At 41.7% G+C, this 26,832-nt stretch overlaps 1 protein-coding gene across 1 annotated transcript; it reads right to left on the bottom strand.

The window, feature by feature from the left end:
* Window positions 1–37: 37 nt before the first annotated feature.
* On the bottom strand, window positions 38–24,885 carry LOC126539076 (glucose-6-phosphate exchanger SLC37A4-like). The gene is made up of 9 exons (XM_050185788.3): window positions 24,569–24,885; window positions 10,418–10,653; window positions 9,465–9,600; window positions 7,783–7,914; window positions 7,526–7,705; window positions 6,717–6,814; window positions 5,172–5,282; window positions 4,326–4,464; window positions 38–2,502 (listed from the first exon to the last, which is right to left on the bottom strand). Exons 1-9 carry the CDS (start codon window positions 24,702–24,704, stop codon window positions 2,336–2,338), a joined length of 1,335 nt encoding a protein of 444 aa, XP_050041745.2. The 5' UTR covers window positions 24,705–24,885; the 3' UTR covers window positions 38–2,335.
* Window positions 24,886–26,832: the final 1,947 nt, after the last annotated feature.

Genomic DNA, 26,832 nt, shown 5'->3' with positions numbered 1-26,832 from the left:
AAGTGAACTCAAATAATGAGGCAAAAGTCAGTTCAGATCATTTAATGATATGCATGTCATCTTTATTTTTATCAAAAAGGTACAATAATGCATTGTCCACCATGATGTAAATTGACTTGCAGAAAAAAACTCTCACCAAGCTTAACGTCACAAAAGCCCTGCACAAACTCTTGTAGTTAGAGTTACACTAATGCTTAGTACAATAAGAACCGTAGTGCAGAAACATCATAAAATTCCCTGCATTATCATCTTGCAAGAAATCCCACATTATTGTTCAATGAACATGGAAATAAAAGACTAAAAACCAGCTATGCAGCCCAGAAAGAACATCTACTAAGTAGAATTTTCTACTATGCAGCTAATACTGTTATTCCGGTAAATTTATCACCAGGTAGACTCAACCATGGGTTTTAACAGTAAGGACACTGAGGGAAAATGCAGCGCCTGGTGTTTGTGTGTGCCACTGTTATTACTGTTCATCCAACAAAGGAAACAACGGGCATTAGATGGATTTGCCTAACCTTCAACCTTCTAGCTCTTGGCTACTTATGCAGTGTGAGTGTTGCTCACCAAACATAATTTACACTCAGTGACAGGCATGGTCAAAAGAATTACGATTTATTTACGAGCTAAAGATTATGTAATAAAATGAAATAGTTGTGAACTTGAAACACTGAATCGTTTGTTTACCAATGACAAACAATTGATGCCGCATGTCACCATATACGTGTTGCTATTGCATTACATACTCTGTAGGCTAGCTGGCAAATTTTACTTTCAACAGCACCATACGTGAAAGCTTCACTTTTTGAAAAGATATCCAAGTTGTCATTTTTTTCTTCTTTCAGTTATTTAAAGAGAAAGAGGTAACAGAAAAGTGATTTGTCACGTGTATACTCGCCAGATACAGGGGAAGAACTGTTCCAAAGAATCACTGTGAGCTTGGCAAGCAGCACAATTGAATCATAAAGGACAATAAAAGAAGCTCTAATGTGCTTTCCCAATGAATCCATGACAAACCACAAAAAGACGTACATACTAACCACCTTTTCAGTGGTGGTTAACCAACTGCAACTCCAGGTTTCCCTTCAGCAATTAAAATCTACAGAATGGCGGAAACATTTACATTCCATTTTCCTGAATCTATAGCTGTAATGTATCCATGCCTTCTGTAATACAGCTAGCTTCAAGCTAAGAATAAAGTATAAAACACGTCAAATCGAACAGACACCTATGCGCCATTCAACTACCTCTGCTGGCTCTTCTTCCCCTTCCAAGTTCTTTGTCTACCTCCCACCTTCACCTTGGACAATGTGATAGTGCTGAGGAAAGGAAGTTTGCTAAGTACACAGCAGGGAAACTATTTTTGCTTACATTAAATGGACCCTGGCTTAATTAGTATACGTTGAGCCAATTATAAAATTATCTGGTCACTTGTTGCATTCTTTTGGACTCGTGGGTATTTCCATTTTATCATTGTCGTTCCAAAAATTATGATTTGATACCTATCCTTACATTCCGAGTTTTCTTGCACGCTCAAAATGCTAGGTTTCAAAAACAGGTACTAAGTTCATTTTGATGCCTGATCATTGTCAAACATGAGAAAGCCCACCTAAAGGCTGTCATCACTATTACACAGAGCAATGGAGCATCATAATTAATCGCAGAGACCAGATTCCTTACCATTTTTCCTCATCCTTCCTTAAAGAAATCCAGCCATCTTTTAAAATACATTTAGAAATAAAATGTGAGGCGCATATCTTTAGTCCAAACAAACTGGGATTTTACATAAAATGTTTGGATGTAGCATTCAGTTAGTTTCAGGTCATCTTGAGACAAGCCACACTGATTACTCAGGTTTGCTTTGAGAAAGATACTCGCATACTGGCCTGAATTTACCTGGTAAACCTTAATAATATGAAAGATAATGACAGTTGTTGAGATGTAAGCTCAATCTTCGGTGGCAGTGCACTTTCCCGACAGTGGCGGGCAACCTTGTTGTAAAAGTAGACCAGGGAAGTCAAGGAGGTTTTTTAGAAGAAACATGTAACTAAAGCCTTCCATGGTTGCTCACAATGACACCTGCATGTTTGTAATTCTTGTATTGTAACCGACTGCATTTCCTCGTAGATTTGGGCATTCTTTGAAAGAGTCGAAAGAATTTATAAAGTACACAATAGCATCCCTCCCTTCTCTCCCATTATGTTGTGACGGTCTCCAAGTTGAAAGTCAAATGTCGTTTGATAGGAGAGAGAAATGATGCAATAACGTTGAGGCTTGTAAGTGGAAGCTTGAAGGAATGAGTAGGCAAGAGTAAGTGTGATGACCGTCGACCCTAGTCCTTCTTTGGTCTCGATGCTCCCATTTTCGCACTGAAGTTCATTCCCAGGAAGAGCACCACAGACGTAACACCACACAACACCTCCAGGAGGACGAAGACGGCACCCCAATTGTAGCGGTTGGCGACAATACTGAATGGCAGTCCAGAAATGACAGCGCCAACTGCAGACAAATAAAAAAATGTGCAGTTAAGCTTTTGGCCTAATGACATTGATAGGCACTGATAAATAGGTAATTAGACGAAGCTTCGTTCATTAATTTCAAAGGCCTAGGCTTAGTTCATATCCCATTGTGTGTAGTAAAAAGCACAGCAGGACATGATCCTTAGAGTGCTGCACAACTTCACGTGTGCGATGAGATATGAGATATTTATCACCCTCGAGAGCCAGGCACACTAGACACCACCACACTGATTCTCTGACACTGCTTTTTATGAGGACAGGTACATTTAATTTTTCTTTTTTTCCTGTGCATGATAGCGGATGGTAATCAACTGACTGAAGGATAGCCCTGGGACCTGTAACAAACTTGTATCTGAAACTTACTTCTTAAGTGTTTTGTTCAACTCTTGTTACTAATCTGTGTTGCATAACAACCTCCCTGCTTTGACTTCATGTCCACAGTATCTTCTTAATAAAATAACTAAAAATGAAATAAAAGCTTCAATCTCTTCTTGATCTCCTATCCGTTCCAAGGTGTGCTTTTTATGACATTTTAGCTGCCAAATTAACATTTTTTAACATTCCTCCACCAGACTTCTAGGAATGGGCAGGCCACACCATTGCTCAACAGAAGCAGACCCTACATTTCAATAATGCTTGGAAACCCCTGCACTCAAACTTATCACACACATTCACTGTAGGAACATCAGAGGAGGAACCACTGAGCATGTCCTCATCGTCATCAGTCTATAGTCTATCAGCGCCGCGTTTGTCTCCTCCTCTTTCTGGTCCTGTCGTCTAGCGCTGTTTTAATTTTATTGTTCTATTGTTTATGTCTAGTGCAGGACGAAAGCTTCTCCCAGTGATCTTAAGTTACTTCTGTCCTGCACCAGCCGACTCCATCCTATAAAGTTTCTGATTACAGTTGAACCTCATCATAACTAAGATGCTTACAATGAATATTGGATATAATAAAGGCATCTTTGTGTTGTATGCTAGTTTATTAAACAATGCTCGACTGTGTCATCAATCCATCTGAGCCAGTAGCTCGCCTTGATTGTGTTTGTGTTTGGCTACAATGATTTGCAGTGAACATATTTCTATCAAGGCATGGCGCTGCCCTCTGCACTAAGTATTTAAAGACAGCAAGGAAAGTGGAGGAATGTTTAAGTGTACCGGGATCTTTAAACAGCTTAAGGGAATGAATGTATCATATCGTTATGTTGCGATATTCGCAAACAAAGATGTATTTGCAATGTTTACAAGAAAGGCAACAATACACAAACAAGATGGCTGTCGAGATTGACTTCACCTCGACAAGTCAAATCCGACTTAGGTGCCACTCTTGGCTGCACTGTAACATTATTGCAAAGCCAAGTGCCTGTCATTTTTGTTAGTGTGTGCCTTAGCAGTCTGTGTACGCACTTATCGTGTCCCACCACCACTTTCCTGAGGGCTTCCTCATGGACACAGAAGAGCCGCTTCGGGAGGTCCGCTGCGTTCGACTTTATGACAAATGGCACAACTCTCGGACTGCATTGAACCTAGTAAGAGATGGCACCACCATTCCTTTCACTCAAGAAAAACCTACTTTTTATTCCAGCATCAGCATGAGCAATGAGTACCTTACACTTTCTCCAAATGAAGCGAGGGGGTACTGAATCTGTGCATGCTAGTGAATAAAATGCACTAAAACTTCACGTCTGTGACCAGTTTGAACACAAATGCTAGATGCAAGTGTATTAAGCTAGAAAAACCCTTTGTAATGAACTACCTTAATGACAAACATTCATTATGAAAGAAAAAAGTATGAGGGTGACTCACTGCTTGCTGCAAGTGCAACGATGGCATGTGATGTTCCCGACAGATGGGCCGGTGCCGACTCTGAAGCAGCGACGCCAAAGATGGCAATAGGTCCATAGAGGCAAGCGCCCAAGACCAGGCCAATGCTGGATATCCACAGCTGCAATTCCAAATGACAAGATGGGAGAGACAATTTTCTTTAATGTGTTCAGCTGTAGATGGTGCCTCAACTAAGTACCGTGAAGTGAATTACAAATCATGTGACTAGCCCTGGCTTGGAGAAATGCACACAAATGCCTATGTTCACATGCGCTAGAACGAAACAGTTCGTGGGCTGGCATCTTTTATGGCATGCAAAACAGCATTCCCATCTCCAATGCAGGCCTGCTGCATGCACTCAAGAGAGACTTCACTCAGGCAAAGTGCTGAGTGTCTCCACACGTCTCCTCATCCACATCCCTTAGCAGCACTAGCCAAGCCAAGTAGAAGATGCCTAATGGCTCTGGTAGAAGGCACTGTAATAAAAATCAGAGACACCTCCTATGCAATTAACTTTTATTCCTATGTCATATGGATTTTTTCAACCTGAACTTTTGGAGAAGGTCGTGTTTAAGCTCCATGCAATGTGCAGAGCAGTAGATGATACTGTCAACCATACTGTATTACACAATGCTGAAATAAAGGCTTCTTCAACAACAACAATAATAATGATAATACAATATGCTAATGAAAGCAAAAGCCTAGGAAATTCGAGGCCTCATATCCTATTCTCAGGTGATATTTACCTGCAATATTTTGGGTGTCTCAAGACTTCTTAAAAATTATTTTTCAACATCACTGCTTGAAGACTGAAAAGTGAAGACTTACCTCCGAGGATCCCTTTCCTATGTTGAAGCACAACAGGTGAAAGCAGCCGGCTGCCCCAGCCATGAAGAGTACTGCAACGGGTATCCTAGGGTTTGCATTACTTTTGCTGCCCTGAAAAAGAAAAAAAAAATTAATATTATGGAGGTCACACACACTGCAGAGATCAATGTTATGTGAAGCATTTGGCAGGTAGCTGGCTACATAGCATCGTTTGAGGTTCCACAAGGTGCTGCCGGATGGCGCTACATGTCCAGGCAGGGCAAGCAATTGTGCGTGCGACATATGCATGTGTGTGCGACAACAATGACAAGGCAATGGCGTGACAATGATGATGGTGACGGTAATGTCACGACAACTTATTGTACTTTGATGGTGGAATGTTGCAACCTGACCCACTATTACTGATTTTCAGGGCACTGCAACGTCACATAACCTTTCAAAGCACCAGCTGCTGCCAGGGCAGGATGAGAGATACACGAGGGAAACAAACAGTTGCTATGCAACGTGATGCATAAGTCAACTGTCTCAAAGCACTAGCTTTCAAGTGGAAAGGAGTATGGTTAGCTGTTATGCTCTCGTGCCATGCGTGCATCTGTGGCCTAAAGAGAAAGGCATTTGGCTTATGCACTAGGGGGGACCTTGAATGACATCCAACTACAGGAAAAGTAGTTATTTTAGTTGAAGAAGCCCCAAACGAGGCAAGACATAAGACTTCCTATCTACATACCACAAAGTCTCTGGTAAAATACAAAAAATGCTCTGCATTAAAACAAGAGAGAGCTCTAGTCCACAAGTGCTATGAAGTGCAGCCATTTTCAAAACGTGGAAAGTTTGAAAGACGCTGCTCCATAATGCCTCTTTGACATGGAGATACTGCAATGCCTTTCTTTTAAATTTAAACTACCCATTTCACCTGGCTTTGTCTTCTCCCTTTTGAAAGAGCAATAAAAATGCAGTTGTCTCCCGAGGAACCATGTAAGCAGGCTGGGCAGCCCACGATTTCATTTAACTTCACTAAAATTTGAACATTTTTTAGGAAAGAAAGTTGAAGGGTGCATTCCATCTTTTGCAAGCTTTTCTAGTTTCCATTGGTGTTGCTATACAAAGCCATCAACAGCTCTTACAAAAATGTGTCATGGCTGAAATGACGATAAGAGCCACAGCATGTTGCATTAAAAAATCAGTGGCAATTTAAAGCAAACTGCACAGCCAAGGGCATTTTCTTTTTTTTCCTGAAATTCTTGTGACATGTCACAAAGACAAGAGCATTCAAATTCAAGGTCATTTGTGTTTATCAAAACAGGATTACAAGAATAGAATATACAGAAAGAGGTCCCAGGGTCAGAAGGCCATGCCACGATGAGCGAGGATGCCATTTGGGACCAGAGTCCTCATCCTCTGTTCTGAGAGTCCATTACCTAACTGACTTACAGTAGCACACAGAAAACAACAAGAGCTCAATGGCACATGCTCTGTAGGCCAAAGTTGCAGCCTCGTTTAGAAGCACCTGCTTTCCTTAGCAAACGTGTGCTGGTAGCAGCTCACCCTTTTGACATGCCAGTGCAGAAACCAGTCAGTGAGGTAGCCGGCCAGAATGCCTCCAAAGAACCCACCAGACTCTATACTGCTTGTTAGGGCACTGCCTAGAACAGCACAAGAAAATGCCAAGCAGGATGCAATTTGTAAAAATTAATATGATGACAATGTGAGAGGGTTGGAAGAGGTGGCCCAGAAACATCCAAGTTCAGCCTTCTCTCCTTATCAAAAAGCTTTCTTAACTTACTTGCAGTTACAGAACAAAATGCAAGAAGGTGAAAGGTGTGCATCTTTCTGGCCTTTTTGACAGTACAGGCAAGGCTACAATTTACACATGACACCAGACTACACACTTAAACCTTATAGATGGAGGTTGCAATGCCTAATGTTCACAGGCATATTATGACTGCTGTTCTCCAGTACCATCACACTTCACCCTTGTTCCCCTTCTAAAGTGCAGGGTTGTAGCCAGAGTTCACAAGCTCAAATCAATCTCTCTGCCCTTCTTCAAATAAATTTCTTCTCTGTCTTCATTTTTAATCCATGACTGCACGTTGCTGTGTAGTCACACTGTGGGTGGGTGCAAAGATTGGCGGTCAAGTTCAAGAGCATCAGAATGTACTGAGACTATCACCTGTTTCCACAAGTGTGACAATTAGCCTGCAGTCTTTGTAGCACTTTTCTTTTCCGACCCCTAACACCACCATTACTGAATTGAAAACAAACCTGGAGTGGGTTCACAACGATGTCAGATATGACGACAATATAGCAATAACAAAAATAAAAACCATAACAACGACAAAGACAGCTCGGTGTACCTGCATACTGCGAGTGTCCAAGGTCCTCCATCACGTACAGCTGCCCCCAGTCGACAGCACTTGTCTTGGCACAGAAGACGACCAGGTAGCTGAATGACACGAGCCACAGGAATGGACTGACCACCAGGTCCCAGACAGTCGCTGAGCTGCAGTCATCGGCCGCTGGCTTCTGGGGTTCTCCTGCATGCTTGCGTGAGCGACTAAAATGCGAAATTCCCGACGACTAGGCTGTCATTACCCTATGTTGCGAGGCTCACCTTTGCTTGCTGCATCCTTCTTGGCTGCCGCGGCCTTCTTGCCGGCTGCATCCTGTGCTTCTAGACCGACGTCGGTCGGGGAGTTGACCAATGTGAACATGGCCACGGCTCCCATGGCGATCGACACGGTTCCTGATGAAAATCAGCAAGAGCGAAATTTAGCCTTCCTACTGTGGTTATTTGATGGAACGTTAATGGTCAGATGCATCTTTTTGTGGCTTTAGGGGATGCAGGCAAACGTGACTGAAGATGCTTTACAGGAGGGTGAAAGCCTCATCAAAAGGCCCCCCAACAGTAGATATTCCTCTGACTTTTCATGTCTCATAGGACATATGAAATAAGCTATACTTTGCTAGATTATAAGGAATTGCACTGTACTGTACAAACCTGTATTTGTTAAGGAAGATTGCAACACTCCAGTAATCTGGACATGCAATGTATAATGTACAGATGTGAATCTTCATTTAGATGCACAAATACTGCTTCCCAGATGAAAGTTCAAACAAGGCACAAAGATCTCTGAAAAATTTCATGCAGCTCAAATTGATAGAAGAGTATGAATAGAGGTGTTGAGTAAGGTATGGGTGACAAGGACTACACTAGGCAGATTACTCTGCTTTTAGCCTTGCCATCCAAAATATTCACAGTGTTTAAAACAATGCTAAATAAATAAATAAATAAATAAATAAATAAACGAATACCCAGCTTTGCAGTAATGGCATTGTTATGTTGCAAGATATACACTTTGTCCCAACTAGCTGTTAATAATTTATTACATTTATAGCCGTCGCTCAAACAATTGAACGACCTTCGCACAGAAGCCAACTATGGAAGCTTTGTAAGGTAGCAATTTTTGTAGTGGTGCATAGGAATGGGCACTCGGACATGACAAGAGCTGAGTGAATGAATAACAGCGAAAACTACATTTTATTTTTAGTTCACGTTGACATGCACAGACTACACAGCAAGTGCAGCCTGTACAACATATATTACAGCACATTGCTCATATTAGAAAGAAAAACGTCTTGTTAGGCAAGTTCACAGATATACACAAACACCATTATAAAGTTAGTTCAGTGCACCCTTCTTAAGCTTGAAGGATTGCTGATCAATCATAGCAAATGTGTTATTACTATACAAGGGCACAGATTAAGATGTTTTTGTAGAGGGCCTAGGAGTTTAAGTTCATACGTCCAAAAGATGAAATAACTGCTAGCATCTTGTAACAAGCTCAGGTTTCCTACTAGTACACATCAGGGATAATAAAGCTATCTCCTGTCACAATGAGTGAAGCACACAAGAGCTGTTCTTGTAAAGCTTGGCATTAGACAAGGCAGATGCTAAAATGCGGAAACATCCCGGAAGAGATTGTGGATCAAGCTAACTATTACTTTAACACATCCAAGAAGACTCTGAAGCCAAAGCCGGTTGGCACAGTGCAACTTCTTGCTGGGGCAGTATTCTTGGGAGTCCACTTTCGATCAACAGCGTTCCTGGCATCCAGGAACACTGCCCCCGTAGACCCTGACACGTCCAGTGCTAGTCATGCGAAAGTGGTTGTATCCCCGAAAGTGACCATCAAGAATAATGTCCAAGCACAAGTGTAAACGAGGGGTGTCACTATACATGGCAACAATGAAATTTCTGGAGCAAAACAAAAAGTCACGTCAGAGCTTACTTACCAGCTACTGTCAGGCTAAAGCGCCAACCATAGTTCAGGATCAGGAATGCAGACAGAAACGGAGCCACTCCACCCGAGATGTTTGCAGATGCGGAGAGGACACTCCACCAGGTGCCGAATTGAGACGGTGAGAACCACTTTGGACAAAATGGTACTATAGGTTAGGTAAATGTGCACACATATAATTGAGTGTTTTCTACTGAAGCGGCAGCCCTAAGCGTGCTCGGACGCTTTGAATATCATGCCTGTGCTTCCTCTCCGATGATCCCTTAGCTGACTGTCAACCAGGTAATCAATCAATTAATCAAACCAAAGCTTCAGTAGCACCAAATCGTATACATTATAGTAGAAGGCGAGTTGGGATTGATGGCCAAGAAGCTAGTCTCTTTACAAGGTAGGCAAGAATGTAATGCAAACAAGGAAAAAAGAAAAATTGTGTAGTGCCACTGAAGTACTGGAACCACAGATTTTGCAACAAGTAGTTTCTTGCAGCCTACTGCTTTGGCTATTGTGATTACTACCTTGTTGTTATGGCAACAACATGGCATAGCAGATAACTAGTGGTCTGTTAAGGTGACAGAATGGAGGCAAAGGAAGAAAAACACAGTCAACGGTGGCAGATTAGATAGTGTGATGACATCAGAAGATTAGAAGGTGTAGGATAGTGTTGGCTTATGGAAGACAAAGGCAATCGCAGATTGCTAGAAGAAGCCTTTGGCCTACCCTAAACATAAGTGAAATAAGAAGAAGGGGAGGACGGTGATTATGATGATGACTATGATGCTGGTAGTAATCCTAAGCGTTTCTTCAGGCACGAAAACTGTTTCCACTGTCACTGAGGTTCTAATTCAGACCTACTTAATAGCTTTTTGCCATCAGCACCTAGCATTAAATACAGGCTCTCTTTTGTCACTACACAGTTTCTGACACCTCTCTTATGTCAATGCAGCCCACCTTCCTGAGGATCTTGGCACAAGATGGCCAGCCACATCCCTGGGCCAGTCCGTTCAGGAACCAGAATCCAGAGAAGAGCAGCACAGAGTTGGGCGAAGTGCCAAACAGCAAGGTCGCCACGCCGCTGATGACAAGGCCACAGGTGAAGAGCAGGCGTGCACTGAGGCGGTCAGAGAGCACGCCACCCATGAACTTGCTGCCGGCATAAGCTAAATTCTGGCTGCTGATGATCATGCCTGCAATGTGGAGAGAAAGCACTGGGGCTTGTGGTGACTCGTATACTCACAAGCAATCTGACCACCGTGGCTATGGGCTTAGCCAGCTACAGGGCTGTGACAGGGCACACCACAATCCCCACAGATTTCGGTCAACAACACAGCGTGGTGTACGGAAGGGAAAATTGTCCTCCACCCAGATTGCAGCACAAAGCTACAAAGCTGTAAACACATACAGGCTTCTCAGAAAGAAAGCTTCACAATTGAAGAAAGTATGTACTAGTTCGGGGTTAAACCCAGGACCAACACCTTTCCAGGGCAGTCTCTCTGCCATCAGAGCTAACCAGAAGGCAAGCCGATTGCAACATGGAGTCAAATTAGTTGACGGCTCAAAGTGAAGGGGCACTGAATATGGCAAATCAGTCCTGCAGAAGTGGAGAAAGATTAATGAAAGGAAAAGCTACAAAATAAACCTAAGGTTTTCTTTGCAGTTTCATGCTACAAGTTACGTCGATTACATTTTTCTCTATCATGAATCTTCTTCAACCTTCCCAACTGCCACAGAACTGGTTTGTCACAAACTCATTTCACCACAAGTTTCACCACTTTTAAAAGTTTTAAAGTTTTAAAGCACTTCTGCCAGAGTAGCTCTGCGGTAATGATCACAGAACTGAAGCACTTGGGTACAGGACAAATGGAAATGCATATAACAAACCGCTGCCTTCTATGTAACTGGGTACTGCACTTTGCTTTGTGTTATTTTCGAGTGCTGTAGTTTGGAGACCGTGTGTCAACTAGACTGTCAGCCTATTCTCGTATTCCTGGTCATGATCACCGTTGTGAGGCAATGATGACAATGAATGAAAAATATATAAAAGTTCAAACAAAATAAAACACTGCTGCACTGACTGACTGTTGACATGTTTTAACACTCCAAACCTACTCTTACTCTTAGGAAACACTGCAGTGTGATATCCTCTGGATTAAAGTTGATCATCTGGTAATCTTTTACAGTGACCAAAACATAAATCTTTTTTTCTTGCATTTCCCCAAGTTGCCATGAACAGATATCAATTTCATGGAACCTTATGCTTGACAAAAGAGTGCAACAACCTCTGCTGCAAATCACATAATGATGTGCTAAAAGATCCAGTGTTATTGAATTTAAAGGGATACTAAAAACAAAAGCTAAGTTATACTGAAGTGGGAAGCTACACTTCTAGGATGCCAAAAAATATCACTCTCTCTTTGAACTTGGTGAGCCATACTTAATGTATGAAAGAAGAATACCTTAGCGTTCGCACACCATCATCAAATGAGACAATAGGTTTTGACAACACCTGCTCAGAACTAGTTGAACTCTTCATCAATAGAAAATAGTTGCATTTCGTTCATAATCAAACAATGACTGAACCTAGGTAGCTTCTTTAACAGTTCCACGCAAATCAAAATACTTGAAAAATCTGTGATGTCACACTACCGTGCCCAAGAAGCAATCTGGGTGTGAAATTCAAGAAATGGAACTTTGGCCCCCATCTTCACAATGTAAGTGTTTGGCTGCCAAATAAATACAAATAAAATTCAGAGGAAACTTATCACCAGCCTGAACTGATTTACCATTGCTCTTTAGTGCCCATTTAGAACCGTGGGTCCCACTATAAGTGGAACCTTGAAATCCAGGCATACTGCATAATTTTCTGCGGCCCCACAAAATTCCAGCAACACAATGCCTTTTAAGCAGCTTTTAGTGCAGAATAGATAATTGGGTAAGCTAATTGCTAAATTCACATTTTGAAGAAAACAATATAAAAAGTTGAAGCAAGTGGTCAAAAAAGCACTTATGTTTTCTACTTCGTGGTTTGTAATTTTGCACTGTTTTCTTTCAGATGTCGGTTATTACAGCTGAATGGTCTGTTAGGAACATGGAAAATAGTGCCCTAATGCTGTGGTTCTATATCTATAGCGGCTCCACAGCCACTGTAGTCCTCCATAAAGAAAGCAACAAAATCCCTATAAAGAAAGGCGTCAGGCAGGGAGATACGATCTCTCCAATGCTATTCACAGCATGTTTACAGGAGGTATTCAGAGACCTGGGTTGGGAAGAATTGGGGATAAGAGTAAATGGAGAATACCTTAGTAACTTGCGCTTCGCTGATGATATTGCCTTGCTTAGTAACTCAGGGGACCAACTGCAATACATGCTCACTGACCTGGAGAGGCAGAGCAGAAGGGTGGGACTAAAAATTAATCTGCAGAAAACTAAAGTAATGTTTAACAGTCTCGGAAGGGAACAGCAGTTTACGATAGGTAGCGAGGCACTGGAAGTGGTAAGGGAATACATCTACTTAGGACAGGTAGTGACTGCTGATCCGGATCATGAGAGTGAAATAATCAGAAGAATAAGAATGGGCTGGGGTGCGTTTGGCAGGCATTCTGAGATCATGAACAGCAGGTTGCCACTATCCCTCAAGAGAAAAGTTTATAACAGCTGTGTCTTACCAGTACTCACGTACGGGGCAGAAACCTGGAGGCTTACGAAAAGGGTTCTACTTAAATTGAGGACGACGCAACGGGCTATGGAAAGAAGAATGATAGGTGTAACATTAAGGGATAAGAAAAGAGCAGATTGGGTGAGGGAACAAACGCGCGTTAATGACATCTTAGTTGAAATCAAGAAAAAGAAATGGGCATGGGCAGGACATGTAATGAGGAGGGAAGATAACCGATGGTCATTAAGGGTTACGGACTGGATTCCGAGGGAAGGGAAGCGTAGCAGGGGGCGACAGAAAGTTAGGTGGGCAGATGAGATTAGGAAGTTTGAAGGGTCAACATGGCCACAATTAGCACATGACCGGGGCAGTTGGAGAAGTATGGGAGAGGCCTTTGCCCTGCAGTGGGCGTAACCAGGCTGATGATGATGATGATGATGATGAATGCTGTGGTTAGGTTCACATGGTACCAAGATACTTTCTCACACGGACAAACCAACCATGCCTTCTAATTTTTCAGGTGAAAGTAACTTCCCAGGAAGCACAAGTCGGCTACTAGCTAGCCTGGTACAGCTTGAGCAGGCTTGAAGCAGTTAGAGCTATGTCAAGCTGCAGTTTAGACATCTTCAAGATGGCTAGGACTTGATGTATCCAAGCTATATGCTTCTAGCCACTGTGAAGACATTTATAAAATGTGTCGGAATTTCGAAGGCATTAATTGGGCGGGTGGAGGGGGGGGGGGCGAAACGGTCAATTTTGTGAGCGCGAAAGTTGCCGGCATGTCTCGGGAAAGGTGAGGGCACAGTGGCGTTGATAGGGGAGAGTTGCGTCGACAGGACATATTAAACCCCTTTAGCGCAATCAGCACCACAAATAGAGAGCGCGGAAACCGATTCTTCGTAGATTTCATGCGCCCGTTCTGAAGAGCACACCTTCGCCGGTTCAAATCTGGCGCCAGATTGACAGCACGCTGCGACTCGCAACCCACAAAGACAGCGCGATATCTGAAATCAACATAACAAGAGAGAGTAAAAGATAAATTGTATTCTGTTCAAAAAATCAGCTGTGCATTAAAGTCTTTTTAAAATTGGACAGCTTTATTTAAGCGCAGCGCCATTAGCGAAGGTGGCGCCACATGCAACTGTGCTGCTTCGCGCTCTTTTTTGCCGCTCTTTTCTGGCGATTTTGAAACTCGGCAGCGGTGACGGCGGTCCGTCCGTGCTGTTAGCTCGCATAAAGTGATAACGAGTTTTCGAGTAGAGATCTCCAAATCGTGTTTGCATGAACGGCAAACAACAGCGCTTTATTTCAGTGCGGTAAGTGATTATTTATATGATTGAAGGGTTCCTACTTTGCTGGAAATCGTGTTGCGCGATCAGAACGCACGAACGTCAGTTCGGATTGTGGCATTCATGCAGTTGTTAACAGAGCCTGTATCAGATTGCAAGTTTTTTTTAGGTTTGTTAGCAGCATCTTCTTTTTTTTTTTGCCTCTTTGCAACTGGAATGTGGTACTGGCTTTCAGGCTACGACGTACGGGAGCTGTGTAATACCGTTACCGGCTCGATATGCGGTTGCAATACCATATTCATCGCTATGCAACGTAATGAAACATGATCGCGTAAACAGTACTTGCGGGCTGAGACCGCAGACGAGAAACTAGCCAAAAATATCGCATGGCAGTGGCCTCAACACCGTGCGTTGACCATCCAAAACGTGGAAAAAACTGCTAATGACCTCACATTTAGCGCATGGAAGTGCGTCCACTCCACTATTAGACATAATTTCAATGCAAACACCAACGGCAGGCTGCAAACAAGTGCGGTCACCGCCTGCAGCTGAGGTCTCTTTTGTACAATGATGACAGTAAAGAGCAGAAGGTTGCGATGCTGTTTCAAGGGCAGCCACAAGGGAGTGAAACAAGATCAGCAGCTGATAAGCATACATGTGCAACATTTCATGAAAGTTGAATATTTAAAGCGGTTGCAAAACTTAACGGGCACTGCGTGATATCTTGAGTGCAAAAAAATTATCACTTTTACACATTAGCTAAATGAAACTTGCGATTCCAATGTTCCTGTGTGAAATGTAAGAAGCCTATCGGCAAATCATGAACCTTAAATTGCTTTTGCGTGTATTGTTTTGGTTGAATGAGTATAATTTTTTTTAAATATTTAAGTAAGGTAGCTTAACCATCACTTGGCCTTTCTTCTGTTTTTACTGAGTGGCTGCGACTCAAAACAGCTGAGCCATTCCAGTGTTGTCAAAGAGTAGTGTGTAGTCAATATAGCCTGTATCTTTTTCTATCTTTGTTGTTCCGAGTATATGAATTCTTTTTTTTTTTTTTTTTTTCAGAGCACCTGTCTTCACTTGGAGGTCACATTTGAAATTCTGTGTAAGCTATCACTGTTCATATGACACTCTACCTTTCTCAGTGCAAGAAGAAAACCTTGGATGAAGCATCTATAGCTGTCATGGAATGTGAGTGCCGATTGGAAAACCAGGAAAAAGGGACTAAGAACATTCAGAAATGAATGGGCGCCATCGAGATGCAATGCAAAAAAAAATTATGATGAGAAGAAAATGCTGAAGACAGAACTAAATGACTTTGAGTGGCGAAACAGAAAGCTAAATTTAGAATTTCATGGAATTCAGGTAACTGTAATTGAGAACCTGCTACAAAAAGTTTACAACTTCGCTGATGTGGTCAGTGTGCCGATACTCTCAGAAGTATTCACCGTTCGCCAGCGAGACCGGGGAAGTTCCAGGCATAATTGTGAAGTACATAAGGCAGGTGGTGAGGGACCAGTGACTGGAAAACCAGCAAAAATTGAAGGAAAGATGCCGTGTGATTGTGCTAGAGAATCTAACTAGTCACATCAGGCAGTTGCTTAATGTCGCAAAAGAATTGGCGAAAGAAAATAGCTTTCAGTATGCGTGGCACAGGAACGCAAAGGTTTTTGTGCCCAGGGCAAACGGCAAGTGTGCTATTGTTGTACGAAACGTACATGACTTTCCCATATTATCCTGTTTTGGTCAACTGTAAACCTTTGCCATTCTATCCAAAATGGCTTAATAAAAAAATAATGCATTTCTTTCGCAAGAACTGTGTGTTATCAGCACCACTGAGCATAAATATTCCTTGAAATGTTTACATTTAAACATTCGTTCCCTTGGGAATAAACAAGTTGATCTTCAATTTTTTATCTCCGAATTCTCTTTGTTTGATGCCATATTGCTTACTGAAAAATGGGACAAAGATAAGTATGATGCACCCACATTCATATCTTATCAGTCTTTGTTTGAATTGTGCAATGTGCCATGAGGGCAGTGTTATGTTAATATTGAAGGAAGGCATGCAATGTGAACTAGTTCCCGACTTTTGCATCACATGTGATGATTTTGAAATACTTAGTGCGCATGCAGGTAAACATCTGTTTTCAGTGTGTTATATAGGCCACCAGATGGAAACCCTGGTAGTGTTTTATGCTTCTATAAAAAGCTCTTATGTTTTTCGTCTCACAACCTGTATCTTTTGGTACTGGCAGGTGACTAACAAATATATTAGGTCATTCTGCGTCACAGCAGAATATAGATACACTGATTGTATAAGATCGTTTTACTAGTGCTATTGCTTCGCCAGCCAGAATTACAGAGAAAAATGCAACATTGCTGGACTTGTTTGTTACAAATATCAACAGTAATAACATTTTTGCCGGAGTTTTGTCACCATCTTCCTATATTTCTCTTCATAAAAAGAAAACACTGTTCGCGAGAGTGTAAGAGCAAGGCATATTGAATTCAAGATATCTCTGGGCCTAATCTAGAGGCTTTTAGAAATGAATTGCTTGGTAGTAACCTGGATAAAATTCTGATAAAAAACGCTGAACAAGCATACAATAAATTTTTAGACAATCTCAGACATATATATAAATGTCGCTTTTCAGAAAAACAAGTCCATTAGAATTCTTTTTTTAAATGCGAGCCACGGATGACCCCTGATCTGCTAAGCAAAATTAAATGTAAGAACTAACTCCATCACAAGTTCGTGGCAAGTAGGAATTCTACCATTCTTAAAGAACACAAGACATACAAAAATCGATTGAACAAGGAAATCAGAAAACGCAGGTTGCACTATATAGACACAGAAATAGAATGCAGTGCAGATAAGACTGACGTCCTATAGAAAAAGCTGAATATTTTTCTAAACTGGAACACATCATGGCAAAGTGTGGAAAGCCTTACAATTAACGGGAAGAAAATATCAGGAGTCGAACTTGCAAATATATTTATTGACTACTTGGTGAATGTTACAGGTGACGTGATGTCTAGCTAGTTTACTCAATTTCTTCCCGATCCAAATTTATCTTCCATGTTTTTTGAGCCTGTAGTGAAACAAGATGTGTATTCTGCTTTTTCACAACATAAGAACAGTTTGTTTCGTGACGTTGATGGCATGCAGATTAGTCCCATTAAATATACCCTGGATATTCTTCTCCCTTATATTACTCATATATTTAATCTTTGTTGAGTGCAGTTTTTTCTGAAAGAATGCGGGTAGCAAAGGTCAGTGTTTTGTACGAAAAGAGTGACAAAAATGATGTTAGAAACTATCGACCCATATCTATACTGCCAGTTTTTTCGAAAGGATTAGAAAAAGTTACACAGCGTCAACTGTACCAATTCCTCGAAAAACAATGTGATTTCACAAACTCAATTTGGTTTCAGAAAACACCAATCTACAGAAGCGGCAATAATAGAACAAAAAGAGCTTATTCTATCCCAGTTTGAAAACAAACGTCGTGCTAGGCATGTATGTAGACTTTACCAAAGCGTTTGACAATATTTAACATTGTTCATTAATTCAGAAATTACAATGCTGTAGAATTCGTGGTCATCCACTAGACTTAATAAAAAGTTATCTAAAACATTGCAAACAGGTAGTCGAGATCGACAGGAACTGCTCGGAGCTGAAGTCTATTTCTAAGGGTGTACTGTAGGGAAGCATTTTTGGGCATCTTCTTTTTATAGCCTACATAAATGACTTCATTCCCATTTATCCCGACGCTACATACGTTCTATATGCTGACGATGTCAGCATATTTGTTTCGGCTAAAGACAGTATAATAGGCCAGGAAAGAATGAACCAGATTCTTGCAAGACAAAAACACTGGACATGTTTTAATAATTTAAGCATTAACACAAGTCAAACAAAGGCAGTATTATTTAGACAAAAAAAAAAAGCCAATAAATGATAATTTACAACTTACTTATGGTAACACTGAAATTGAGCTGGTAAATGATATAAAAATTCAGGGAGTTACATTTTCAAGCAATATGCTCTAGAACGAACATACCGATAGTGCGCTGAACCAGTTATCACGCGTTGTGGGTATGACATGCATGTAGCTGCAGAACAGTGTTGCCATGTAGAGCAAAGCTGTTACGTTGTAAATCACTTTTTTATTCACACCTCATCTATTGCTTTTTGGTATGGGGCTCCACAACTTCCGCGAACTTGCAAAAGCTATACCTGATGCAAAAGAAATATATCGGAATACTTTTTAACTTACCGTGTGATGCCCACACGGGTGAACTGTTTCAGCAGGCTGGAATTTTACGTGTCCACAACCTCTACACTTACAAATAACTGTAGCAATTAGGCACGAAATGAAAGAAAATCGTCATTATCCACATGACCTTTCACATGTACAACAAAACATTACATAGCTTAATAAACAACATAAAGAAATGTGGAAAATGATAACCCCTGAAAACAAATTATTCCAAAGATAAGTTACCCTACTTAATGCCTACACTAATTAAGAAATGAAAGCTGGTACAGATTTTCTGCAGTGTACGCCAGTCGAATTATGAAAACTGTGTGTGCTAGGTTTTTAAACTGCATTGCTTCTCTGGTCACTCTTATACTTGTTCCTGTGCTTTGCCTGTTTATGAAACTAAGATATCCTCTGTATTTCTTTTTCTTTTTTTGCTGTATGTTGCATGTTATTTGCAATTGCCGCTGCTGACTGTTTTGTACAAAGGTAGCTGTGGGCCTTTATCAAGCTGCCTCTACAGAGAGCAGCTGTTACCTACAGCTTTCTTCATCATTATGATGATGAAATATAAACATTATTATTACTACCACTACTACTACTACAAATAATGTACGGTTAATTTGGCTGCAGGGAGAAAGCAATCACAATAAACTTGAGACAAGAAACAAGGCTAAAACAAGGCCCATTTTGTTGTATAGTGAGCAACCACATTTAAACTGTTTCCTCTACATAAGCCAGTGCAGCTTAAGGCCGTTAACAGCCAATGTGCTATTATTTTGCTATTATAATTTAAGTAGTTTGTGTCATCTGCATCAGCTGATCAATGTCTTCTGGATTTCAGAGGCGGCTAGGAATGACCCAACGTGAGGTAATATGCTGTCACACTCAATTGAAACAGTTGCGGAATGGCTGACAACATTGCTGCTTGAGCCTCACTTGTGCCTCAAAGAAAAATGTGATGCATTTTATACCCTTGATTGATGATGATTTGGGATTTCTTTAGCACAGCAGCCTTGCAGGCTATAATGTGCCAAGCGCATGTTTTCTGAATGCGGTAATACCCTTGGCTACATAGAATTCTTACTGTGTTTTCTGGCATATATACGAAAGTATGCTATGCTTGCATTTGCTCTTCTAGCTTTTTAATTTAGTTATACATATAAGCCTGTACTCTACCTTAACAAATTGCCATGTTTAAATGCTGTCTGCATCAGGAAAGGGAGTTTTATGTTGTGCTACTTCTACGTGAGAAAAACGACCTTTCCCTTTTGAAATTTACAATATCCAATATGAATTTGACATCTACTGTGATTTTGACATCAAAACAATGATGATAAGTTTGTTTATAGTTTGTGCTGACTAGAGAATACTTAGCTGTTTTTTTTTTTTAGGGAGATACCATAAAATTTTTGTCTCGTTTTTTATAGTACCAAGAATGGATAGCTGTGAACTCGTTAATTATGCAATGGAGCCTCAATTACTTGCTTAATAACACAGAAAGATTATCAATACATAACCTTTTAGTGTTACAGCTGAAAACATGTATGAAATGTAGTGTGGCTTTGGATGTGAAACAGAAGTCTATTCATGTCACCAACACTTGCTCTCATGGTACCAGACACAACTGACGTATACACATGCACCATGACCATGCTGCCCCCCCCCCCCCCAAAAAAAAAAAAAACAGATCATTCAACACTCTACAGGATAACTGGGGGGGGGGGGGGGGGGGAAGAGTCCTGCTGCATTTCAAAAAGAAGCATTAGGGTCAATTTGATGGCTTTGAGTGACAAGGTCATTATATCAGTCAACTACTGCACTGAGACAACTGTGTCATGCTCGAGTTGTTTGTGACACCGCATGAATTCCAATTATGATATTGGTGATGTGGATAGTCTCCTGCTTCACATATAAAATAGTGCTGCACTTGGAGTACATTTTAAACTAGCTGTATAAAATGTGATGTAATAATTATTTGTGCTGCTCAAGGAATTGCAGCTCAATGTCATAATTGTGCGATCAGCAACTACCTAAAAAAGTGCAAAAGCGGAAAGTTTTTGTGTCAGTACCCTCTTAATAAATTTTTAGGTGCATTAATTGATTTTAAGAGAGAGTAATAATTTTCATGCACAATTCGTTTGACACTGTTGATGTCTTGTTTTTAACTGCTGCAGAATACTCGAAACCATTGAGCCCGCCAATCCCTGTGTGAGCAGCTGCATATTTCCCTGAGGTAGCACGAAGAAGGAAGTTCCATAGAAGATTGCAACAAAATATTCCAGGGTGAAAATTAAGCCTTTCCGGTTAGCAGAAATGGAGGGCCTCCTAACCAAAACATGGCTCTGGGGCCCACAATGATCTCTTTGTGGTAGGCCAGCCACAGTTCAGTTGTAATTCCAAATGGTAACTTTTGAAAGCACCACAAATCAGTTTTACGTATGGTGTGTGACAATGGTATAGTTGTTGCAGCCATGATTTAGGCGAAATAAGTCTTCTAGAACTTTGGTTACTGGGGCGATATATTCATGAGAGCAATGTGAACGCCCCTGTGCTGCCTTTTAAGCTTACAATTCTGTCCAAGTCTTAGCCTGTTCTTTCTCTGCACTGTTTGCTTTATTGAAAATAATGTCTATTCCCCTTTGTGATGCTCTCGAAAAAAATCTTTGTCCTTGTACCCATTTTATAAACATTTGTATTACCATTTTAACAAGACATTTTAAAAACATTTTCGGTGCATTGATAATTATGATTTCTAAATTTTCTGCAAAGAGGTTTCATTTACTAAGGACCCGCTCTATTAGTCATATTCATGGGAACCATACTGAATCACATTTGTATTTATGAAATAAACTGCATTTTTTTACTGCTCCTTCAACCAACTATGAAAACTTATGTAAGGTTGTGTTTGTGTAGAGACGGGAAACAGCCTTTTTGCATGCTGTTTTATCTAGTTTAATATGCACTCTCCACAGACTTGCACTCAGTTCTGTTGCCATTAGTATTGCACACAACTGTTTAGACTGCAGTTTACCTGAGGCGTTAGTGGTGTTTATTGGTTGTATTCAGTCGTGGAAATGGCAATGTGGCTTTTGCATGTGGATCCAGGCATTTTCATACCAGCACAAGTCTAGTGGCACATAAGGTGCACATCCAGTGCACATCCAGTGCAAGATACTCATGGCCTGTGGAACAAGGGAAATAGAATCGTGTACATTTGTTGCACTATGTCAGACAGACATGCTTATTAAGTGCACTGCTGGAGCCGGCATGTATAGTATGCCAATACTGATCCACTAAGTTTCGCAAAATAATGGTCCTTTCTGGCTCATAACATGGTGCCAGAGCATTGAGAGTGGCTGAACAAAATGAGTGGACTGCAATGCTTTACGTGCACTCAGTGTGCGCTTAGGCTGAAGTGCTACACTTGTTTAATCTGTGTCTTAAATTCTTAAAAATGAAGGGGCATAATGTAAATTCGCTTGCTCTGCTGCACATGCGCAGCAGCAGATGTCATACTTTGTATGGAAACCTCCAATGTTTCATTACCAACTTTGGTACACCTTAAAATTACTTCGTGCTGATGCCATTTGATCACTAGAAATGCATACACTTGCACGAGCTCAGGCAAAAACTGTTGTCTTGCAGTTTATAAGGAGTAGGAGAACAATACATAGAGCACAAATACATTTCTTTATAAATGTTGGGTTAACTATTTCGTTATTAGTGCTATGTATTGACAAAAAGTATTTTGTTGCACTGTATTTATTCTTTAAATGATTATCAATTTGATATTTGTGCAATATTACAGTGGCATGAAATCGCAGCTCATCTGGCTGGGAATTAACTCGCCACAGTCGAAGTGAAAATATTACTGTGGTGGTTGCCTTTCTTGCGCACTTGCAGTGCCATGTAACATAATTCAACCTTCCAGGATTGTAAAGATGGTAAGTAGAGCTAACTATAGCACCTGCTAAGCTGGAACAAGCCTGGACATAGAATGTTGACACCACAGCTACGCAGCGCCTACCACTAGCCGTAAATGGAGCGCGCATTAGCTGAGTTACCAGCTGGCTTGTAGAGGTCTAAGTCTACAGTACAGCTTACAAAGACATCTACTAGCTAGCTGCGTGTTTCCTGGGTCGCATTTGCCCAATCGCAAAGGTGAATGTGTAACATTGTGCGACAGCTTTATGTTGGTGCTGCACAATGGTTCGCGACTTCATTCTAGCAGCATCTGAAATGTCATATTTCTCAAGTTTTCTTTCTCATCAGTAATGACAATACAATTTTGTTTAGTTTAGAGTCAGTGTCACAAAAACTGGTCGCACAGCATGAACAGATTACTGACACATATTTCCAGTCCCCCCCCCCCCCCCCCCTTTTTTTCAGTTTTCATCTCAACTTGCATTTTAACAAGGATAAAAGGCACGATCTGAGAGCGTGGACAAGGGGTCATGGGAGAATAAAATACCCTTTCCTTCTTAATTATATATTCCATCTTATGCCAACACTCATTGGCACTTTTGATTTAACTTAGACACCTAGGGACAGTGGAAGTTTGAAGTTTTCAGAGCAGCTGCTGCTTTAATCAGCGGTCACATGACAGAACACAGGGCCACGCCACTGGGATGAGCCTACAAGACAACACTAGCCGAGGAACAGCCATAAAGGTGTAAAGTTAAGAAATGGAGGGCACGCCACTCTGCAGAAACAACTCCTGACAGCTTTCCTTATCTCCCAAGTTGGTGTGGTGATAACGTGCACCTCATCACAAGCAAACCTCTCAACATGAGGTCGGAGAAAGGCAAGGGGAATAGAAAGTAGAAGGCACTTATCAAACGTTTCTCCAGGCAGGCCCACGGACATCCACAACACGGTCAAAACGCCATTTTATCTCTCGCCAAAGATGTGGAATTGGGCCAGGAAACACAACTCGCACGCACGACTGATGTTTGGCTCTTGTGCTGGGATGCGCTGTGAGATATCTGCTGCCTAGCCCAGCATTCTTCAAGTGCACAAAGTCGAGCTGCGTTACACAGACTGTCTCGACGGTTGTGCCGTGCCCTTTTCATATTGTGGTTACCTTTCCTGGTTGCGGTATCATTTGTTGTTGGACCAGCAAAGCAAAGTTGATTGTCTAGAATGAATTATAGAGACGTGTGCAGATAAGTAGGGCAGATGGGTTGGAAATACGAGTTTGATTTGTTAGTACATGCTTGGTAACTCGGGTAATTTCTTGTCCCGCCGTTTAGACCTTTTCACGTGGAGAATATCTTCCTGGCTTGCTTTTCTGCCGGAGAACTACAAATTCTATTTAACGAAACTTCTGGCGGACGCAGCACTGGAATGCGGTTAATTCCAATGGTAGGAAGTCGCGTGTTCTGAAGTTTCTATCACAGCTATAGCACACTTCACCAAATGCTTAAAACCGACCTGGGAGGTCAAGTCGAACGTTGCGAACAACCTAGCTGCAGCGCGAATGCGCTTTACGAGTATCCGGTATTTTACGACACCTTCGTTCACGTTTCAAGGCAGGCAAGCTCACGAACTCATCATCCATAATATCACGCAGCTGTTTTCGAGCGCTTCTGAATCGTTGCATGCGCATACGCAGAGTGTTTATAATCCCAAACTTCGCGTCAGCGACAAATACGCCGCGTAATATGCCAGGCAACTAACCCGCCGAATCTCAACATGGAAAACGGAATCGTCAAATGCTTCGTCGTGGCAAAGAAAGGAACTCTCGGAAGTTCGCTGCCTCCGTCAGAAAATGACATCCGTCAATACGCGACCACCGCGACCGTTTGAAGTGTGTGCCATCGGCAACAGCGCACATGAATGATGACTAGACCAATCAGCAAGCCAGCTCGCGTACTACGTTACTCACCTGCCTGTTCCTTGGTCAATCCCTCTTCCATCAACTCGGGAAGAGCGAAAGAGACGCATTTTCGGTTGTACGCGTAGAAGGCGTAGCCGAAAAACATGGTCGCGAAGATGGAGAATTGGTAGCTCTTGAAGTCCATGTCGACGGCGCGGCGGTGTTGCGTCCTTGGCTGTCCTTCGGGGGTGTTTGCGCGACTCTTGTCGTTTCACAAGCTTAGCGTCAGCACACCGCCGCCGCCGGCCAGCGCACGATGATCACACGTGCGATCGCCGGCAGCGGCTGCTTATTGCGGCCGTCAATCGCTTCACGGGGCGTTGACGCCTTCCGGCACCTGACGGCGGCTGCGCGACTTTTGTCGCCAGCGCCCTGGCGGAATACAAAGACATAAGCCGCTTAATTGCATGGCCTCCGAGACTGTCAACAACAACAAAGAAGACGTTGAAAATCACGGAAGCCGCGCCTGCGTGAAAACGCACCGGCCCCGTCGTCTGCTACAGGAAGCGTGCAGAAAGTGCGGCGAATCTGCGGCTTGTGCCGCGTATGTACTGCCTACCACATAACTCGCGTACTTTGTAAGTACTTACTTCGTAATGACAGCAGTTTTAGACTGCAGTGTACCGGCAAAACACACACACACACACACACACACACACACACACACACACACACACACACACACACACATATATATATATATATATATATATACCGCTCGAGGCACTTTGCGTGTATTCACGGGTTTCTTTCATGCATGGAAAAATACTTTTATGCAGCACGCATTGAGCAGTAGAAAGCTGTATCGAAAGTTTCTCATGTTGATCTACAATTTTCTCATTTACACTGTTAATCTAATTATAACATTTGAGAAGTTGATTAATTATGGCTAATTAAGCAAAGGCAAACAACATTACCTTGGTTCTGTCCAGCTACGTGGCATTCACGCATTTTAAAGCTCTGGCTACAGCTAGCTGGGGCACCGTGTGCAAGCGTGCGTGCGTGCGCGCGTGTGTGTGTGTGTAATTGAAAGAATAGAAACACGAGAAAAATAAGAGGACTTCACTGACGTTTTGGCCACACATTGAATTGTCACGAGAAAAGTAGGGAACCAATATGACAGCTAGAAATGCACATGCGCTCATTTTGACATCATGCCAGCAAAAAGTGACAGGGATAAATGTGCATGTAAAATAGTACTAGGGGCCACGAAACTTGCGAGGAGTTAGCAAACTAAACGGGTAAAAAGGCACTTTCATTGATTCCGCAAGTTACCGCTTTAAATTTATGGATTCGATATGATTCTCGAAGCTCCCTTTCGTAGTGAGAACGAAAACCAGTTTGAAGGATTGTTGCAGTGATTTTATCGAACGAGTGGCCTGGCATATGCAAATTTCGATAGTGGATGATCAGAGAAAGTAGCACGACACTTATAGTTGTTAAAGCGGTATCTGAGTGGCATTTCAGTGTGTTCTACGAACTGTAATTTACAAACAACATTCGAGCAAATAGATGCAGTTGTTAATGTTGAACGTCAAATTAGTACCTTTGATTTTCATATGGAAATGCATTATGTCAGCATGTGTGCGCAAACCTTGCACAGTGTTTTCTTGCAAAGTCAGCAACCCGCAGTCTCAGGAATCCTCGTTTTAGATGACGTTAAGATGTCATGCAGATTACTAGACCATCTGAAGACTACACAAGGTGGTTCTAGCGAGATAACCTTAAGGTGGTCACTCTGCGCTAGTGTGTTGAAATGTTTTTAAGGATTGATGAAACATTTCACCCTGTATATAAACCATCTTGTTAGAACATTCCATTGTAAGACATTGTATATTTTTGTACGACAGTTACTTTGTACTTCAAATGACGGTGGTGCGCCACTAATAACCAAGTGGATGCTACAGATACCCAGGACTGTAATTTTATTGTCTCTTGCAGTGTTCTTCTTGGTGATAAAGATATGGGCATCCTATACGCTATACATTCAGTGAGCCAATTAACGCACTTTTAAAATTCAAATGAAAGCAGTTACGAAGGGAACTAGCTCACCTCCACATTGAGGAAGATCCATTTGTCATATTCATCTTTCACAATTATCAGCTTAAGACAGATAGCCTAAATGAGCCATCTTGAAATTCAAATAGTAAACATTTGCTTATGTTTTACCAGCACCATCAAGATTCATCCATCATATGTCTTACATACAACTGAAACAAGCCAGATGCATGGATCAATGCTCACTGCCTGAATGCACACATTATGATAGGCAG

Source organism: Dermacentor andersoni, chromosome 11 (genome assembly GCF_023375885.2).
Source record: "Dermacentor andersoni chromosome 11, qqDerAnde1_hic_scaffold, whole genome shotgun sequence".
Taxonomy (NCBI): domain Eukaryota; kingdom Metazoa; phylum Arthropoda; class Arachnida; order Ixodida; family Ixodidae; genus Dermacentor; species Dermacentor andersoni.
The sequence above is the reverse complement of the archived record's forward strand: the minus strand, read 5'-3'. Positions and strand labels throughout refer to the sequence as shown.

Bases quoted from the DNA above. Each gene is read 5' to 3' on its own strand.
- LOC126539076 (XM_050185788.3), bottom strand. From the start codon at position 24,704: ATGGACTTCAAGAGCTACCAATTCTCCATCTTCGCGACCATGTTTTTC. The intron at 9,601-10,417 runs GTGGGCTGCATT...TTTTGTCCAAAG, and splicing joins GTGCCAAGATCCTCAGGAAG to TGGTTCTCACCGTCTCAATT. The intron at 7,915-9,464 runs GTAAGTAAGCTC...GATTTTCATCAG, and splicing joins CTTTAGCCTGACAGTAGCTG to GAACCGTGTCGATCGCCATG.